Here is an 18,979-nt window from a genome sequence, read left to right on the forward strand (position 1 = left end):
CGTCGTGTAGCACGAGAGCAACGTTTCTTGTATTGGTTGTGCACTAATTCCGACAGATAGCGCTACCTACTGGTTGTAATACGACGTCTCTGTCTAAATGCGCAATTTTTATTTTACCTTTCTTCGTTTTATTCAATTCCAACGCGTGTAAGGAGATCAAACGTTCTCTGACTCCGACTGGTGTCAGGACATGTATAATAATCTAAATAATCGCTCTATATGTTTCGGAGACGAATCCCCATATACTTATATATATCCGGAAACTGAAAACCATGAATTTTCTCGGATTATTTTTTGTTCGTTCACACTTTGATCATCGAAGTTTGATTAACAATTAAATTGTTGAATAAAAATGATTAAAAATGAAAAGTAAACGAATTGAGATTTTATTTTTGTTGATATAGATAAATTCTGCACACGCACGACAAAACGGTGACTTTCCTACTACGGCGCTCCTAGCGGTTACTCTCCGAACTGATCAACGCGTTAGTAGCATATATATGTGATGAAAAGTGGTGAAGAAAGAAAGAGCAGCATGAGCATGAGAGAATAAAGTTCGATGCCGAAAATTTGACATACAATCTACAATCTTTGATGCTCTACAGTTCGTCAGTTTTTAACAGACGAAAAACCTTCAGTTGCAAAGATTAAATGACATCTGTATAAGAAATTTTCACGTGTTGTTTAGTGCTCACAAAGTTGCGACTACGAATAATATGTGATAAAGAGTTTGTTGTACGGAGAAAAAGTGAACGATAAAAAAAAACAGAACCGCGATCCTTCAAGGCTCTTTCTTGGTTAAACACATTGTTGTTCGCAATTAGTGCAATTAGAGTGGATAAAAAAGTAACGATGCCAGCCGTAATTGTGGGTCCTCCGCAACGGAATGAGCAGATGTGGCACGCTTTAAAAACACACATAACCAGAGAACGAGAAAGAAAGAAGCAGGGTAATTTAAAGAATTCGTGAATACGGGAAAAAATGGGAGGATTATTTGTGGGCGTAATCGGAGAGTCAATATTGCACTTGTCGAAAGTTTAACCTGCTTGTAATACGCACGCTCTCTCTCTCTCTCTCTCTCTCTCTTTTCGCTCTATCTTTGTGAACATTTTTTTGAATAAAGATTTTCTTTGTGATTGCAGAGCAAGAAGCAGATGCAGAGGAAGAACGTCAAAGAAAAGAAAGGGAGAGACAACAAAAACAGGATGTCATGACTCTTGGAGAAACTCGTGAACAAATTTCCAATTTGGAAAACGAACTTTCGCAGCTTAAAGACGAAAAACATCAGCTTTTTCTTCAACTAAAAAAAGTTCTTAATGAAGATGACAATAGACGGAGGCAATTGATCAAAGAAACAAGGTGTGATGGCTACGTAATTATTGACAAAAATTGTCCTCCAAAATTTTTCCGAAAACTCAACAAATTCTATATCTCAATTTGTTTTATAAGAGCCAATAAGCTATTAGTACAATTTAATTCAACTTCACAAATTGATTTTTGATACTCCGTAATAAAAACTCTTGACTCTTGTCAATATTTTTTTGTCAAAATTACTCTTCGTTATTGATTTCAATGAACATATATGTTAACCTTGGATTGTATGAATTTTTCAGTGTTTGTTCTGAAGTCTTGACAGCTGTCGGTGGATATCCAGGTACAGGAATGAGCGTTGTTCATCCTCAGCTGTTTCTGCCATTACCGACTCGCAGTCCACTTTACAAAGTAGCAGCAGCTACGCCAACACATACCTTGATGCCAACCGTTAATGTATATCTTTTAAGAAATCTTTGGTTATTGTTCTTTATTCTCATAGGAGCCAAAAATATGCAAATCATATTAAGAAGGAAGGGGATAACATTCATTACTTTATTTTCATTGCTCAGGGTCCTATGAAAAGGGCTCACACTCCGTCGCCCCCACCAGTGGCTTCGTCCTATCACGCAAATTACAGTTACAAACCACCACCTTCGATACCCACCTACAATCCACCGCCGCCAAGTAAGTTTCATGCTCTCGTTCGTTTCTCCCGAGATTCGAGACGAAATGTCAATGATTATTTTATTTAATAATGAAATTGAAAACAATGCGTTTTAACAAACGACTAACCGAGAGAAAATCATGCTTCGAAAATAGGTGATTTGAGGGCAGATGGTTATGTTTTTCCAGAATCAGAGGACGCTGCCAGAAGATCTGGCGATAATCGAGCTGTCCTCTGGAACAGTAAGTTCGTCAATGACTTTTGGTTCGTCAATTATTTAAACGAGGCATCTCTGAAAATATGTGTTTTTGGAATATCAAAATATTCTAAACAGGATACACTGTTTCCAAATTTAAATGTTGACCATGTTTTGAACACGTTCAAATGATTTTTATAGAACCAAATTCCTCGTTTAAAAAGGAAATGTAATAAATTTTATTCTAGAGCATAAGACGGTACAGAAAAGCGTGGAATTTATGAAATCAGAGACGAATAAAAACACTGTAATATCGTTTCAGAAAACAACCAATATCCACCATCGAGTTTTTATTCGAGCCCAAGCCAAAACGTGTATAGCTACACAACCCAAAGTTCACAACCATCGAGAGAACCGGAACCCGGAAAACCAGTTTATCTGTCGGGCAATAGAGCCACGATATCTGGCCATCAGGCGGGAACGATAACTCCGTTCTCAAGATACGAAAATATTCATACGATCGATCACAAAAACGCTTATCCCGAGGAGAAATATTATTTACGTCCCAGCAGCCACGTGACCGTTCATGGTGGTGCAATTCCGATACAACAACCGCCTCAGGTTCTTACTTTTTTTACTTCATAATAAACTGCAAAAGTATTTTTCAGAAAACTATCGAGTTTCAAATGCTTCTCGAATTCGCATATTCAAGTTTATGGGATCTCCTCAAAATCATTAAAAACATGTGAAAAGGGCTGGAAAAACAATATTTTGTATTAACAAGTTTTTTTTTTCGTTTAGGGTGCAAAAACAGGTGGAATCACGTCAGGATATCCGGTGCGAGCACCGCAGCCACCGCCCACAGGACCTCCGTATCCACCTCCACCACCGGGAACTTACGTAAATGCTTCACCCGCAAATGTCCCGGGTGGTAGATTATTATACTCGCAACCCGGTGCCAGATACTTACAACGTGAAGCATGAATTTTACGACGTTGGAAATATCCGAGCTCTCTTGATTGTCACGCAAGCTTCAGTTTGCTTTCTTTTTAATCTCATCTTTCAAGCTTCATAATTAAACTCGTCAAATATGACTTTATAATTGACAAAAATAAGTAAGACACTTTATTCGCAACTTTTCATATTGTACATATATCCAGAGTCAGGGAAAAATTTTATGTGACCAGACTTGTACGAAAGTAATAAAGCGATTTATTGATAACCTAACTTCTAAATATCTTTTTAGAACTGAAAATTAACCTGTTTTACTTTTTCATTCTACTACGTGAAAAGTTATTGTATCACAAAATATATGGATTGAATATCCATGAAGTTTATGAGAAAACATAATACGAGGACAGTTAAATTATCTTTCGATCTAGTGTAAATTAGGAAATCATGATAACCAATGAATCAACGTTATTGACTAGGAATCGTCTTTGTTCATGAACGTTTTCTCTTTGTCAATGTGTTCCTTGCTGCAGAGATGAATTCGTAGTTGATAGACTCCCCACAGTGAAACGTCGCAGAGTTTGCAAACCACGTCGCCAACCTGATCGTCGCGATAATGCCTGGAAACAAAACAAAAACGTTTTTTATCTTCACTATTAGTGCTCTGAATTTCTTATTCGAAATTGCATGAATTTAATTTCATGAACTTTTCTATTCTGTTCCATCCCCATGATTTCGATCAAGAAAATTTATTAAAGTTTTTATTTCGATTGTCGCAATTTTCTTTTATAAAACACGATTTTTATTACCTTCCCGACAATTGTCGCAACTCCTCTATATGACTTATCATATTTTCCCGCTCGTCGTCCTTCGGTTCAAGCTCAAGAGCTTCGTGTAAACGATATATGGAATGTTTTGACATCTCCACTTTTCCTGGTGGCAAGAAACAACGTTCGTCGTAGCGACACCATGCCCCGAAGTTTGGATCGGTCTCGCGCGGAACAGCTTTTCGTTTGCTCAAAAGCGCCAGAAGCGCTCGTTTTATTCGGGCCTGACAGACCACAGTTTCTCCATTATTCTCCGTCGTCTCATTTTGTTCTTGATCTACATGAATTCCTAAATTCATCCAGTATCGCAATCTATTGACCTGTAATTATTTAACGGAAAAATCTGTTAGTTTCGTTCGTATCAATTTTGTTTTTTTTCCCCTCCAATTTTCTAGATAAGTTAGGGAAAAATTAGCATTTTTCACCGACCAGAGAATTTTGGTGAAACAAAGAAACATCAACATTTAACTTTTTTTAAGTGTTGCAGCAAAGAAATAAAAGAGAAAACTATCTGTAATGGAACAAAACTTTGCAACTCGAAATTAAATCGTAACTGTGATTTTTGAAGGCTTACTTCCTGAAGATCATCCATAGAAATGTCAACGTCAAAGTGGATCGGAAGATCGTGGTCAGGAAAGAGGCTGTTTTTAGTGAGAGGATGATAGCCCAAGCCGCAGAGAGCCCCTATATATCGCGTATTCATTCTATTTCTGCGTAGTTCTATTCTGGGCGCAAAAATGAGGCACAACAGAGAAGTGAGTCCAGGGATGTTGGGCATTAAAGTGGTATTGCGAAGAGTGAGATGATATCCAGCGGGGCTTTGGCCAACGAAACCGGCGACGAGGAGCCGGTCGTGAGGATCGTCCGGATTTGCATCGAGAAGAACCGAATTGATGGAGGTGTTGTCGATCACGACTCTTTTGCTGATGCCAGCTTTGGCCAGGGAAGTGAGATTGATCTCGAGGGGTGAAAAAGGGCCACGTAGTTTCACCCTGGTGTGACATTCACCGAAGTCCGGAGGTTCAGGGTAAGAGTCGTTGATGAATCCGCTGGTATATTGAAGCTTTTCGTAGTACTGTCGTTGTTCAACCGATAGATCGGAGTAGCGTTCCCGAAGCCCGTGATTGCATCGCGATTGATAATCCTCTTCTTTGGCCTCAGCAAACCCGAGTTCAATTAATTGGTCGTTCCAAACAATTTGTTCGCCCTCTACGCCGTATATTAGTTTCAAGCGAACGATACCGTCAACGACCGAATAAATTTCGCCGAAAAATGGCACCTTCCTTTTTAAAAGCTTTTCAAACAAAATTAAAGCATTCGTCGACCATTTATTGGGAAAGCGGCTAATCTCTGAAGGACGAATTCCCGCGAGTACGCACTCGAACGCTAGTCCAGGAATCGAATTAATCTCATGATCGTCATCCAATTTTCGTAAGTCGTAGACTGGCACTCGTTCCATGTAACCAGTGTCGATCAACAGAACCTCTGCCAACGACCCCGATTTTACTTCGACCGTCACGTTTCGCACAACCCCTCTGCAGTATTCTACGCTTTCCCCATTGCTACGTGGCACCAAAACCATAGAACCGATTTCGGGTGTAGCCTTCAGCAGGCCTTCCGATGAATGAACCTTTGGTGAATTAGCCATTGATCGAATCTTCTGATACGTGTGCAAGGTGACCTCGTCTTGGTTATAAGCCCAGAAGTGTCCGGGGGTTATCGGCTGTATCAGAAAAAAATGAATTATTTATTGGAAAAACCTCACCTTCAATTTTTCCCTAGCCCAGAGGTAAGAGCATTTCTGTAGAAAATTTCATCTATTCTAACAATATCGTTACTGAAAATGGCATTCAAATCGACATCGAGAGATCACTTATTCTATCATCTTCAAAATAATCATGAATATTAAGCTCCGTTGGAATATTTAAATGAATTGGAACGTCGAAAAATCTTACCCGCAGTATATCTATCCGTATGTGGGCGATATCAAGTGCTGGAAGAATGGGTCGAAATTTCATGTCAATTTGTGGGATGGTTTCGATGGGTCCTTCTTTGGGCAAAAATACTTGTGGGGTGAAATTGGAGAGACCGAGTTGTTCGGCCCGTTTAGCAGCAGCTTCAGCGTTCATGACGGGTACTTCGAGTGCGCTAGTAATTGATCGTAACTTGATAGCTTTGTAGACGCACATTGAAATTTCTCCAGGTTCTTGATTGGTGTTGTCATCATCGATATCCCCGACTTCTTCGTTCTCTCGAAATTGTACGTAAACCCTGCAGGATTTATCAAAGCTAACGAGAATTTTGGTGATTTTCGACGAGACGCAATCCTGAAAGTATTCTTGAATTCTTCTGGCATAAAGCAGACCGGGTTGATCGATAGGCCAGCCTTGAAGATAAACGGTTTTCGTTGGATCGCAACCACCGAGACACTTGACACCTTCACTCTCATCGATGGTGTTGGATCTCGTGTAATAATTCGGGTAAAAGGCACCAGCGATCACGATTTTCAGGATAAGTGGAAGTTCATCTTTGCTCCAGCAAGAGCGATCGTTACCAACAGTTTCGATGATGCCCAATTTACGAAGCCTCAACGTGATTTCACGGACAAGCGCCTCGATTTCCCGCAATACTCTTATCTGCAAATGATACGATCGCGCCCAACGTTTTTCAATGGCGTCGCTCTTCAAACGATTCGTCGCTTTTCTGTATATCCACGTATTGTAAGCGTTCAAAAAGGAAATACAGTCGCTCGAAGAATTTTCCGACCACGTCAGCTTCGCCGCGTAAGCTCGAAGTTTCTGTTGAAATGGGGCACTGAACACGTTTTTCACCGCCATACTCGCACCGATTATTATAGCTGGACGAAGCACGCTGAATATGTGCCCGAGCATTATCAATTTTGTTATGTGAATGTTCAGCGGGAGGGCTCCCATCGCCCGACCCAAATCCGTCAAAATTCCGTCAAGTGGTTTCAGCTCATTCTCTTTATCCAACAACGCGCCCGCCTCTTTCAGCACGAGTATCGTACGCTCGAGGTTGCTCAAATCCGGTGGATCCAACGAGAGCGCCAAAATCGCTTTTGGTTCACCCATATCCAACATTTTGGCGTTGAGCACGACGTTTTCCAGAGGCGCTCGCAGCATTTCCGGCTGTCCTTCTTCCGGCAACACCTCCTGAAATTTTTATTCATCATTTAAATCAACGGAAACATGAATTTTTGATAACCGCATGTAAAAAATAAATCATTGTCGTAATGCTTACCTCGTAAAAACGCAGAGGCACAAGGCGATAAACTCTGCCGTCCATTAAACGTCCAGCACGACCAGCACGTTGCTCACAATTCGCTTTGCTCGCCCAACTGATCTCCAGACATTGAAAATTCGTTTTTGGATCCGTCACCATTTGTTTCGTTAGGCAGAAATCGATCACTGTGCGACAAATCATTCGAAATTATAGAAAGTCATTGAAAATGCACGGAGCCAAGCTCTAACTTCAAGATTCATGATTATGAAAAATATATAACTATGATTGATAAAAAAAAAAACCCCCAAAACAAGCTGTTCCTGTTTACCGTATTTAATATCCGGAATTGTAATACTGCTTTCCGCAATATTCGTCGCTAAAATGATTCGTCGTTGACCCGCGGGTGGAGGATTGAAAATGTTTTGTTGTTCATCACTAGTAATGAACGAATGCAAAATTACCACATCGCATCTGAGATTCTCATGTTCTTTCGATGTCAAAAGTGCGTGCATTTCTTCAATTTCCCAAATGCCTGGCAAAAATATCAGTACAGCGAAACGATGATCGGCGTCACTTTGGTTATCCATTTGGTCGAAACAAGTCAATAAGTTAATGCAGAACGTCATCATATCTCGCGAAACTTTTGGATTCTCCTCTGAAACCTCGGGAATCTAGACGAGTAATGAGAATTGTTTTCAATTTTATGTCTTTCGAATTAACCGTTTTTTTTTTCTTGAACGACTTACCCGACCCAACTGCATTATTTGGCAAATGTAATGAACTTGGATGTTGAAGAAATTTCGTTTGGCGACGTCAATAACCGGAGCAGGGACGAGCTTACAACTCATGGGGATTGAGAAATACGTTGAGAATTTATCAACGCTGAATGTCGCCGACATTAAAATTACTTTGACGGATCGTGAATTCGTACGCAGGAATTTCCTCACCATCAGCAACACAAAGTCCATGTCCTGGTCACGCTCATGCACTTCGTCGATTATCACGTGTGTATAATCGAGCATGTTTTTCATGCTTATCAATCGGTGGAGCAAAACTCCGGTAGTGCAATAAGTGAGACGCGTGTCTAGCGACGTGTTGTTCACCATTCCGACTTTATAACCAACGAGGCTTCCCACAGGCCAATTTCTTTCCTCGCTAACGCGTTTCGCGATACTTATCGCTGCTATTCGTCGAGGTTGAGTCACTGAATGAAAGAAACGCATTTATTATTTATAATGAATTTCAGGAACAATCAATTATGCACAAGAAATTGTAAACTTGGATTTAGAATTAAAATAAAAGCTGAAAAGTATTTCTTGGATGGATTCCTTCCCAACAATAGTACAATATATGTTCCACGAGAATGGGACCGATTACCTCTTGCTGTTTTCAGTCATTTAGGCTTTAGAAATTTTGGAAAAACCCATTGGAATCGGTTGTTGAAGTATTTGTAATCAAGTAAATTTTCAAACGACTATAAAGACTAAATTTTTTAATATACAAGAAAAAATCATTAAAACGTTGTATTCCGACCTCAAAAAAAAATAATGAAAGAAAAAAAGGAAAGCCTCACCTATAATGTTACAATGTACTCTCTTTTTCACGCACGAGTCCAGAATGAATTGTGGAACCTGCGTAGTTTTTCCACATCCAGTAGGTCCTTGAATCACAGTAACACTATTTGTTTCAATTATAGAAACGATTTTGTTCTCCATTGAACTTATTGTCAAGCCTTCTTTAGCTCTGTGAGCAAAGTCGTAAGTATTGTAAATTTTTGTCAAATTTTCATTTTGTAAATCGTGATGAGCCGGTCCAGCTGTGCTTTCCGATATTGCCTCAAAATCTTGCCCGGAAGCACTTGGAATGACGAGAAGAGCTCTCTCGTCCTGAAAATTAATGTATTGAACAGAAACTAATGATTAAAAAAAATTTTATTCAATCGATTCCAACGTTTCTGATAAAATTTACATTGAAATGACATGAGAAATATAAACTTTCTTACAGATTTTCATGGTTTTAAGAAGAAAGCTCATTACTGCATGCACATAAATTTTTAAATTATCAATCTGGCAATTTTTAATTTTCACGAGATTTATTGAACATCTTTTTGTAGATATATTTCCCTGTCGCATAATGTTACAATATCTCAGCAAGCACAATTGCCACAATACATTTTTAAAATAGAAACCAAAATTCAACGAAGGCAGTGAAAAAAAATTATTTACGGCAAGAATTTTTTCCTCTTCTTCCTTAATGTACTCTTGAGCGTATTCTGTTCCAGTCATGCTTGAGCCAATCGTAGAATTCAGATGATCATCAAACATTGACATGTCGGTTAGTTTCTTCTGAGCTCTGGCAGATTCCAAAGGGACTTTGATGACAGAGAAGTTCTTAGACCCATCGAAAACGTCCAAGAAATCCATGTTGAAATCCGTTTTCAAAACTTGCTTGGATGATTATTCTACCCAGGAATGTAAAATGTGACAAAAGAGGTAATTCAAATTGATGAAAAAAAGTATAAATTTTTTAGAGCCTTAAAGAACCGAGATTTGAGATCCACTTCTAAAATTCACTGGGTGAACACAGAAAAAGGTTACATCGTCGGGTTTTCGATTTAGCGGAAATTAAAAATACTTTACAAAGTCCTTCGTATTTTTTGCGTACAACGATTTGTTGAATAAAAAGAACATCAGTATATTTAGGGATGATCGAATTCGGTTTTTGTTTCTTTCAATTCGAAAAAAAAAACGTGGCCTTGTGTTTCGTTAAAGAAAAATCGTGAAAAGATTCAAAATTAACGGTTTGAGAACACAAAGAGTAAACGGTTTGTCTCTATATTCCATGTTAATTATTATTCATAGATCCAGATGACTCGGGATACGGAAACAATTCTTATCCATCGATTCGGGAGAATAGTGGCAAAATGGACGAAATTCCGAAACACCGAAGATAATGAAAACGAAAAACTTTCCCTTTCTGCTATTGTTCCTCGATTTCTTTGCCAACAAAAACTACGTAGTAATTGATAAGAACTTACAAAGAGACCACGACACCACAGGTATAACATTCAGAGAGCGTACATTATATTCGTCGCAAGAATGAAAATTGACTGTCCTTTGTTCGTCGAAAAGCTACTACACGATCCGCACAATCCCAACGTATATATGTGTCGTGTGTCTTTGCCGCCAGCAGTCTTCAGCGCCTCGACTTCGACACAACGAACCTCGGAGATCGTTGTTGTCGTTATAGAATGCCGCAAGTGTTTATATTTCGATGTTTTGATTCCGAGACAACTTTACGCCTATAGCAGCGCCAAGTCGAGCGAGCGTCTCATTGGTAACTGTGGGGTTCCCGGGATTCAGTGTTGCCAACTCCTACGGACCGTCCCCCCCCAAAATCCATCTGAAATCCCCCTAAAAACCCCTATTTTTGAAGAAGCGCTATATTCCTTCGTAACATTGAATATTGCTTAAAATTATACTTTTAAATAAAAATAAACATTTTTATAATGAATTTTATTATAATAATCTAAAAAATATTCCTGTAATGAAAATTTAATGAAAATATCGGAAAATAAAAACATTGAACAAAAAACATTTAGTGAGAATTAAATTATCATTTAATTTACACCATGTAATTTTTACAATGGAATAAATACAAATAGTGAAAAATGTTATTTATAATAACAAATTAATAAGAGAACAATTGACATTTTATTGTAAGAATTTTTTTCCCGCGTCTTCATATTTCGCCAATGTAGTTATCGAATATTTCGTCGACAACATCGACTGAATCACATTGTTTCTGAGTATTGTTTGCATTTTTGAAATCGTACATACTAACGTTGAACATTTCGAGCATACGGGCAGAAGGAACAAATTTGACGCAAGATCCGGATTGTCTTTGTAAAGTGAACCGTACCATCATAATACTTTGCAGTACTTCAAGAGACAGCTTATTTCGTAATTTATTTTTAATTACGTTGTATGTCGAAAAAGCGCGTTCGACACTTGCATTTGAAATCGGAAGTGTAAGTAGAGCCATTGAAAATTTGGCAATGTTTTCAAATCGCTTTTGACCAGCAGAATCATAATCTACAAAAACGGCTGAATAAAATTCAACGGAATTGACTGTATTTGGCCACGATTTATTTTGCAATTGATTCCATTCTGACTCTGTCTCATTCTTATTGCCGTATAAGTGAGTGCGTTGGAATTTTGCAATAATACCTGTTAAACTGGGTTTCATTCGCGATAATGCGATTTTAGGATGAAGATCGGCCATCGTCTTTAGGATAGATAAGTTGTCCGGCAATCTTTTTTGAACCTCTTGAGCCAAAGTACAGAGAAATTTTTTGCACCTTTCTTTAACATCCAATAATTCTGTTGGTTCAATATCTTGAGCAATGACGTGAAACTCGTAGCCAAAATACATTGCTGAAGTATGCATTAAACAAGATTGAAAATCGAAATTGATCAATTCACTGTCAGTTAATTTCTGCAAGCTCGATGGTACAACGAGCTTTTGCAGTAAGTTTTTGAACATCAAAAAAAGATCCTCAAGTAATTTCGTAGGTTCTACGTAATCACTTTGAAAAAGCAAATTTAATTGCGTTACACTTTTCAGTTCGTATTTTAAAAAAATAAGAAAAGCTTTGTAGGGTAACCTTATCATGATGTTGTATAACTGAGCAGCCATGTGACAATTGTCTTCTGATTTTGCAATTGAAAATAAGAATTGCAATTCTTCCCACTGATTTAAGATGGTATCGATAGCCTCGGATCGAGCAAGCCAACGAGTTCCGCTAAGACCCTGAATTTTATTCGGTTTTCCACTACCATTAATTGTTTCGTACAAAAGCTTATATTTTTCTAACCGTTTGGGGCTGTAAGAAAACCAATTATGCGTTTCTCGAACCAAAAATTCTAATGGACGAGGCAACATTTCCGATGCTTTTTCAGCGCATAAATGAAGTGAGTGACAAACACATGGCATAACGATTAGGTCATCTATTTCACGCTTAAACAAAGCTGTAACTGAGTTGTGTTTTCCAACCATCACACTCGCTCCATCAACGCCAATGCCGACCATATTTTCAACTTTTAAACCATCTTGTTCTAATTGAAGTTTAATGGCACTATGCACACTTTTTGCATCGGCATCGATTAATTTGATTAACCGATAAAACGTTGTAACCACTTCTCGTTTCTCGAAAGAGAAAAATCGCAACATGATACACAACACCTTCTGCGTTGAAAGATCAGTACTCTCGTCGATTATGAGTGAGTATGGACCGTCGCCAATTTCTTGGATAAGTTCTTGGAGCATACAAGGCCCGAGGACGTTCTTGATCAACATCGAACATTTAGTGCGATGGAGTTTCAAATTCGAAATTATATGTGACGAAGGGTCCAGCTGCGGCAGAATGTCGATCATGTGATTCACAGTCTGCAGTGAACTATGTTCTGCAATAAATGCAGCAATTTTCAATTCGGCGATCTTCGTTGCTTCTGTCAGAACTGGCTCAAATGTTGAAGTCAACGGTTCGAATGTCTTTGCTGATTTGTCCAAGGATACAGCTTTTTTATGTTTTTCTGTCTTTGCGTGGTTCATCAAATCCTTTTTGTGAGCTTTCAACGATATTCGACAATATTTGCAGACCGCAGAACATGTATCAGTTGGATCAGGCCCTAGCCAACCTATAATGTAAACCACAAGACATTTAATAATAATAATAAATTATGATATTTATCAATATCAATTGCGAAAGTCCATATAAACATTAACAAATGTTTAAAATAGTTAGTCGGACCATCACAAATAAAGAAGAATTAAAACAGTGCATACTTGAAGAAATATTAAAACATTAGGTGAAAACACATTGGAGGAAACATTAAAAGTATTAGAGGAATCGAAGGAGTACGAGTGTCTATATACTGATGAAAAATTGTAGGAAACTAAGCAAGACGAGGAGGTGAAAATGGAATCAAATTGAGGTTAACTACCTGGAATGAAAAGGAAAAAAGAAACCAGTGAAACTACCACCAAATGAAGCTCTTAATCAAACACATTCTACGAACCGAACCAGAACACACTGGTTCACATAACTTAAATTACCTTTTTCAGGAAAAAACTTTGAAAACCTCGGTTGATCTGCAAGCTTTGAAGAAATCCCTGTGTAGTAAACATTCATCTCATAGATTAAACTAACCGAATTGGAACAATCATTATTTTGAGTTGATTATGTTTAATAATCTTGTAAACGTAAAAACTGAATCTATTTTCATTCGATCCTCGTTTTTCACTTTCAACTTCCACGTATCTTTATATGTATCTTTACATACAACCGTTTTGTCGTTCGGACAGAGCGTAATAATTAAACATAATATTTAATAGAAAAAATTGAGAATGAATATATATTTTATTCGAATTTAGAAAATGCATGTTAACTAACCTTGAAGCGCTGAATCGGTCTCCCAACACTTTACATATTTTTGCAGATATTTTTTGTTTTTTTCTTTTGGCATGCTGTAATGAATTTGAATATAAGTTTGAATTATTAATACCTTTTTTATTTTTTCGCTGATACTTCAAAAAACGAAAATGACTTACTTTGCAATCCGAGAAGGTACGCGAGCGAGCAGAATCAAGAGACTCGGGCCGTGTTCCGATATTGACTGTGACTGTGAGTACTGCGAGTATTTGCTTTGGTATTCGCTCCGTGCGCGTAAACATACTACTTTGAAAGTGAGCGTGTGTCGTGTATACGTATTCCTCCAAAAACGCCGGAGTCCCCTTTATGGTGGCGCTGGCAGTATGCATGAACACACTAATACTATTAGTGTAGTAGTATTAGATTTTTGGCTCCGCCCACGCGCACAGAGCGAATAGAGATGGTGCAGATTCGATAGAGGGCAGGTCGAAAGTACTCGTGGCGCCTCTAATGTCATAATTTATAAGTTTTTGGGGTAGCACTTTCAATACTTTGATTGAAATATAATCATAATAATTGAATATATATATATATAATAATAATACAATAATGATAAAAGATCCCCAAAAATTTTCACTTTTCACCACTAGTGGCGCGGTAGTCTACTTGTACCATCCCTATAGGGCTTACAGTACTCACAGTATCGGAACACGGTCTCGGTCTCGGTAGAATATTTCGTCTTTAACACGCACCGAACACTTGAAAACTCGAAATGAGAGTAGCCCTTAAAAAATTCCCTAGAAAAAAGTTGCCCCTAAAAAAACCCCCAAAAAAAAATTGCCCCTAAAAAAACCCCTAGGCATCTGCGTTGCCCCTAAATTTAGGGGGAAAACCCCTAAGTTGGCAACACTGCCGGGATTCCCCCTTCCCATGAGCTATGAAAACCGAGCTTACCGAACTAAACGATAGGAATGCATAGAGTGTGTGCGAATACTGTGAGGGCGCCCAATGCTTGAGTAGAACCAAGTTAAGAATGGTTGTGACAAAATGTAAGCTACAAAAATCAGCTAAAATTAAGAATACTTTGAAATTAAATTTTATGATAAGCTACACAGAAATTTTTTTAACTTCAGCCGTGAAAAAAATGATCATAAAAGTGTTAAACATGGCGGATTTTCGCGTACTCGAATCACATTTTGGTTTACGGAACAGACATCGCGTCAATCTGTGTGGCCGCGATTCGGATTCAATTTTTTCCTCGCATTTCAAATAGTACAACGTAACTTGAGAGAGAATTCCGCCATGAAATACGAAAAATGGAGAGAATAATTTTTTTTCAAATTACCGAAATCGGATTCGAGATTTTGAGGCTAAGAAAAAAATATTTTTCGTCAACTGCTGCATTTCCCGATGAATAATTTATAACGAAAAATATCATTGAAAAAAAAACGTTTTGAAAAACAAGCTTAAAGTTTATCGATAATTGAGCGAAAGAGTTGATAGTTCGAATAACCGGCGAGGCAATGTTGGAAGTGCATGAATTTGAGAGAGTGATTTTCGAGTTCCACGATACAAGACTCAAAGTCGAAGGACTTTCTGCTAAAAACGACGCGTCGCAGAGGAGTTTGGCAGCCTGAAAAATGAAGAAAAGTTGTTGGAAGTGAATCTATTGGATCTAAAAGTGGTTTTTGTGTCCTGATGGAAATTCCGAGGTCAAAAAAGCTTTCCAGCAGACTTATGTGTTTGGGTGAAAAAGGTAGGTCAGAAGTGTACATCTAAGCGAAGCTTCTCGTCGGGCTATCGGCGACTGGGTGGGTGGCCTGGCTGCCCGCCTGCCACGTCGCGTTAACCGTTAATCCTTATATCGTAATCTAAGGAGGTGGCTGGCCTCTGTGGCCGCATGCACGATCAACGTATTAGTTCCAACTCCTTTTCCTCCCTTCGTGTGCACATACGGTATACACTCTAGCTTCCAGGATTGCTATAGAGCAGAGCCTGTGTATTTCCAACCCTCTCATAAGCCACATACTACTTCGAAAGTAGCAAGTAAACCTTCATGCCTCCCAGCAGACACGGAAAACGAGAAGCAGGCTGGCTTCACACGCCGAGGCCTCGTGAATTTCTTACGAACGGGGAACTGTGCAAGTTTCGTGGTTAAATGCTACGAAACTGGAAAAGAAACAGAGTGAGGCGGGGCGAGCGAGAGAGATCGAGAGAGGAATATATTTCAGTATTCGTTGTAGATAGCGGACCAAAATACGATTTCTCGAGTAAACATTTCGGAACTTTTTGACCCACTGACCATTCGAACAGTAGGAAAAAAACTGAAGAAATTACGGATGGAAGACGCGCCGATGGGATTACGCGGCAAATTATCAAATTTCGTTAAATGCTCGACTGTTTTTTCTTTTTTTTTTCTCAAGCTTTTTCGGCTTGATAATTTCAAATGGAGACTCGTCAGAATTAAACGAGTTTTTTGCGTTCTTACTTCAGCATCATAATTATATGTATTCACTCCTGCACAAGCTTCCCCCTCCTTTTTTTTTCATGGCTTTCTAATCCCAAGTGTATACAGTCTCGTTCAACTTTCATCTCGAGAAGATCCTCCGTTTCGCTTCTCGTCCGTTCTTTCGAGCTCGTTTTATAGTGTTTATTTTTGTTTTTTTTTGTCTCTTTTTTCGTTCTTTTTATTTTTATTCTCGCACAGAGCCTCTGGCGACGTTCTCCGATTAAAGAAAACGATTTTCCTGCGGTTCAACCGCAACAGCAACGAGAATGTGCAGAATCGCGCTGCTCCAGCCCCTTGAATTTTAACCCAAAGCTACGAAAGTACACACGCGGGAGGGACATAAAACCCTGTCGAGTCGATACGGCGAACGATCTGGGAGAGAGCTAAGTCGCAGTTCACGCTCATACAAAGCGTTCCAAAATTCACACTCGGCACAAAACACTCAAGAAAGAGCTCAATCACCGGTCCTCGCGGTTCGCTTGAACTTTTGCAAGGATAAATCGAACTGAAAAAAAACTTGGAAGATTTTTATTAAACTTATAGAACTCGGTAAGCTTTTCAGCATTTTTTTATTCTCACTCTTGCGAAATTTTGATTTTCTCGATACTTTCTTATCCGCTGAATCCTCGTACAGGATTCGTCGAAGTAACCCGTCACGAGATTGCCTTTTTCATCTCCCGAAGCTCAGAATGCTCAAGAATTTTTTTCCTACTATTCGAATAAAAAATTTTTCCACGCTCTTATGCGGTGCCACAGTCATCAATCGGCGCAACTCACGACGCTGAAGTTTGCTGCAACGTTCGGGTCCAACGAAATTGGAAATTCGGCACGAAACAAATCGTACATTTGCTGGCTGGAATTATTCGAGAGTTTTTTCAGATCATTTCGTTGGACTCCAACGTTGCAAACTTCAGCGTCATCGTCGTAACTCGTAAGCGAAAGATTGAAAGATTTGATGCGAGATCATGCCCACCACACGAGCGTTGAACAACTGAATTTCTTGTCATGATAAGAGATTGGTGCTATTATATTCTCTCAAAATTTATAGATTTAAAAATTAACATAACTAATCAATTAGTCCGTTGTAATTATCAATTATATAAAAAAAAATATCATTATTAGTAAAAATTTGACTAGTTAACTTTTTGATTTGGCAACTTTGTTGTTGGTGGAGGAGAGATATATCTACCTTGCCAACGGTAAACTGATGGCTTGTCACTCACATATGACTTGATACGCATAACCAACAATTTATTTGAATTTGAGATTACGTCATTATTTGTGATTACAAATATTTTTGTTATCACAATATTTGTATAAATATGAACAAAAAACATCTTTCTATTAATTATACCGAGAAAGTATACACGCCTGTACAGTACCGATATACTAATGTAAGCACGTCACAACTAAACACGATATACGTTGATATACATTAGGGTGTGTCGAAAAAAATCGATATTTTTTTTTCGGGCTCCACAAGCATTTTTCTTCTTATTATGCCAAACGATGAAGCTAGCCGAAATGACAGCCCGAAATAAAATTATTTCAGCCGGCCCACCGCATACTTCAATTCTCCATAAGAATAAAAAAAACTTCGGTAAACATTGTTCCATATCATCTTTAAAAAAAATGCACAGATATTCTACTGACGTATTTTTGTAGATAATTGAATTCTCTACAAAAAAGTCCTCAGAGTCATTGGCCTAGAACCAACCGTTCAATGGCTACAGCAGTTTGAAGTTTCTGACGTCACCTAGCCAGATTTCGCATGTATCATTTTCTATTTTCGAGGTCGCTCCCTTTAACGATGCTGTTTAAATTGGGCTAAAGCCTATGTTTTTTTATATTAAAAAAAAAATTAAGACTGAAGCAGTTCGGCATTACGCCAACGTGTGCGCTTACAGCGCTCAAACGGTTCGGTATTACGACAACATGTAATTATAATAAGTTAATCAATTCAATAGTAAGCACGGGAAATAAATTGAACTGTTTTCTCTCTCTCTCTCTTTTCCTATGTATATTTGTATCTGTGCATTTGGTTTGGTTAATTGAATTTCATAATTTATTCAAACAAATAGTGGAAAGACAAACAATTTATGTCGTTCGTTCAAACAAATGAGAACAGTATGTACCCGATATTTTTGCCTAGATAAAGATCCTAGAAGCTATTTTTGAAAAACTATACTTAAAAATAGTTTCCAGTCCAATTTAAACAGTACCATTAAAAGGAGCGACCTCGAAAATAGGGAATGATAAATGCGAAATCTGGCTAGGTGACGTCAGAAACTTCAAACTGCTGTAATCGTTGAACGATTGGTTCTAGGCCAATGACTCTAAGAACTTTTTTTTGTAGGGAATTCAATTTTCTACAAAAATACGTCACTAGAATATCTGTGCAATTTTTTTTACAGATGATATGGAACAATGTTCACCAAAGTTTTTTTTTCACATGTTATTCTTATGGAAAATTGAAGTGTGCGGTGGGCCGGCCGAAATAATTTTATTTTGAGCTGTCCTTTTGGCTAGCTTCATCGTTTGGCATAAAAAGAAGAAAAATGCTTGTGGAGCCCGAAAAAAAAAATATCGATTTTTTTCGACACACCCTAATATACATATATATATATAAACAGCTGATAGAACGGTGTTGCCGATGTCGTACCGAACCTAGTATTCAACGATTCATCGTGAGCGATAATAGTAGTTAATTTATGATTTCATTCTTAAAGTTTCCGTGACCTGATATTTTTATAACGTCATTAACAAGATAAATGTTCAACGAATACGTATATGATTTAATTTTTTTTTTTCCAGCATTTACGATCCCTTAAATTTAATTGAA

The 18,979-nt window shown here is 38.2% G+C and overlaps 3 protein-coding genes across 6 annotated transcripts; 1 reads left to right on the plus strand and 2 right to left on the minus strand.

Annotated features, from left to right (window-relative positions):
* The first annotated feature begins 506 nt into the window (after positions 1–506).
* On the plus strand, positions 507–3,401 carry LOC122409104 (extensin). Of its 3 annotated transcripts, none has more exons than XM_043416354.1 (7): positions 508–949; positions 1,143–1,359; positions 1,614–1,767; positions 1,884–1,998; positions 2,134–2,220; positions 2,497–2,795; positions 2,976–3,401. In XM_043416354.1, the coding sequence occupies exons 1-7, from the start codon at positions 853–855 to the stop codon at positions 3,156–3,158; spliced, it is 1,152 nt and encodes a 383-aa protein (XP_043272289.1). In that variant the 5' UTR covers positions 508–852; the 3' UTR covers positions 3,159–3,401. The 3 variants fall into 3 exon arrangements, with proteins under 3 accessions (XP_043272291.1, XP_043272289.1, XP_043272290.1); XM_043416355.1 differs by having other exon boundaries at positions 2,167–2,220; XM_043416356.1 differs by lacking the exon at positions 2,134–2,220 and having other exon boundaries at positions 507–949.
* On the minus strand, positions 3,277–10,444 carry spn-E (spindle E). Its single transcript, XM_043416353.1, has 10 exons — positions 10,233–10,444; positions 9,421–9,656; positions 8,769–9,081; positions 7,942–8,399; positions 7,524–7,866; positions 7,214–7,380; positions 5,908–7,125; positions 4,527–5,675; positions 3,935–4,272; positions 3,277–3,745 (listed from the first exon to the last, which is right to left on the minus strand). Exons 2-10 carry the CDS (start codon positions 9,616–9,618, stop codon positions 3,601–3,603), a joined length of 4,329 nt encoding a protein of 1,442 aa, XP_043272288.1. The 5' UTR covers positions 9,619–9,656; positions 10,233–10,444; the 3' UTR covers positions 3,277–3,600.
* A 445-nt stretch (positions 10,445–10,889) lies between these two features.
* LOC122409105 (uncharacterized) lies at positions 10,890–14,021 on the minus strand. Of its 2 annotated transcripts, none has more exons than XM_043416358.1 (4): positions 13,808–14,021; positions 13,650–13,723; positions 13,313–13,355; positions 10,890–12,894 (listed from the first exon to the last, which is right to left on the minus strand). In XM_043416358.1, exon 4 carries the CDS (start codon positions 12,806–12,808, stop codon positions 10,937–10,939), a length of 1,872 nt encoding a protein of 623 aa, XP_043272293.1. In that variant the 5' UTR covers positions 12,809–12,894; positions 13,313–13,355; positions 13,650–13,723; positions 13,808–14,021; the 3' UTR covers positions 10,890–10,936. The 2 variants fall into 2 exon arrangements, with proteins under 2 accessions (XP_043272293.1, XP_043272292.1); XM_043416357.1 differs by having other exon boundaries at positions 13,313–13,369; positions 13,808–14,020.
* Positions 14,022–18,979: the final 4,958 nt, after the last annotated feature.

Source organism: Venturia canescens, chromosome 4, assembly GCF_019457755.1.
Source record: "Venturia canescens isolate UGA chromosome 4, ASM1945775v1, whole genome shotgun sequence".
NCBI classification, from domain to species: Eukaryota; Metazoa; Arthropoda; class Insecta; order Hymenoptera; family Ichneumonidae; genus Venturia; species Venturia canescens.

Excerpts from the sequence above, each read along its gene's own strand:
- LOC122409104 (XM_043416354.1), top strand. The coding sequence starts at position 853 with ATGCCAGCCGTAATTGTGGGTCCTCCGCAACGGAATGAGCAGATGTGG. Across the intron at positions 1,360-1,613 it reads CAATTGATCAAAGAAACAAG|TGTTTGTTCTGAAGTCTTGA; the intron begins GTGTGATGGCTA and ends TGAATTTTTCAG. Across the intron at positions 2,796-2,975 it reads CGATACAACAACCGCCTCAG|GGTGCAAAAACAGGTGGAAT; the intron begins GTTCTTACTTTT and ends TTTTTCGTTTAG.
- spn-E (XM_043416353.1), bottom strand. The coding sequence starts at position 9,618 with ATGGATTTCTTGGACGTTTTCGATGGGTCTAAGAACTTCTCTGTCATC. Across the intron at positions 9,082-9,420 it reads AAGAGGAAAAAATTCTTGCC|GACGAGAGAGCTCTTCTCGT; the intron begins GTAAATAATTTT and ends ATTAATTTTCAG. Across the intron at positions 3,746-3,934 it reads TTGCGACAATTGTCGGGAAG|GCATTATCGCGACGATCAGG; the intron begins GTAATAAAAATC and ends TTTTGTTTCCAG.
- LOC122409105 (XM_043416357.1), bottom strand. The coding sequence starts at position 13,722 with ATGCCAAAAGAAAAAAACAAAAAATATCTGCAAAAATATGTAAAGTGT. Across the intron at positions 13,370-13,649 it reads GACCGATTCAGCGCTTCAAG|GGATTTCTTCAAAGCTTGCA; the intron begins GTTAGTTAACAT and ends TTTACTACACAG. Across the intron at positions 12,895-13,312 it reads AAAGTTTTTTCCTGAAAAAG|GTTGGCTAGGGCCTGATCCA; the intron begins GTAATTTAAGTT and ends TTTACATTATAG.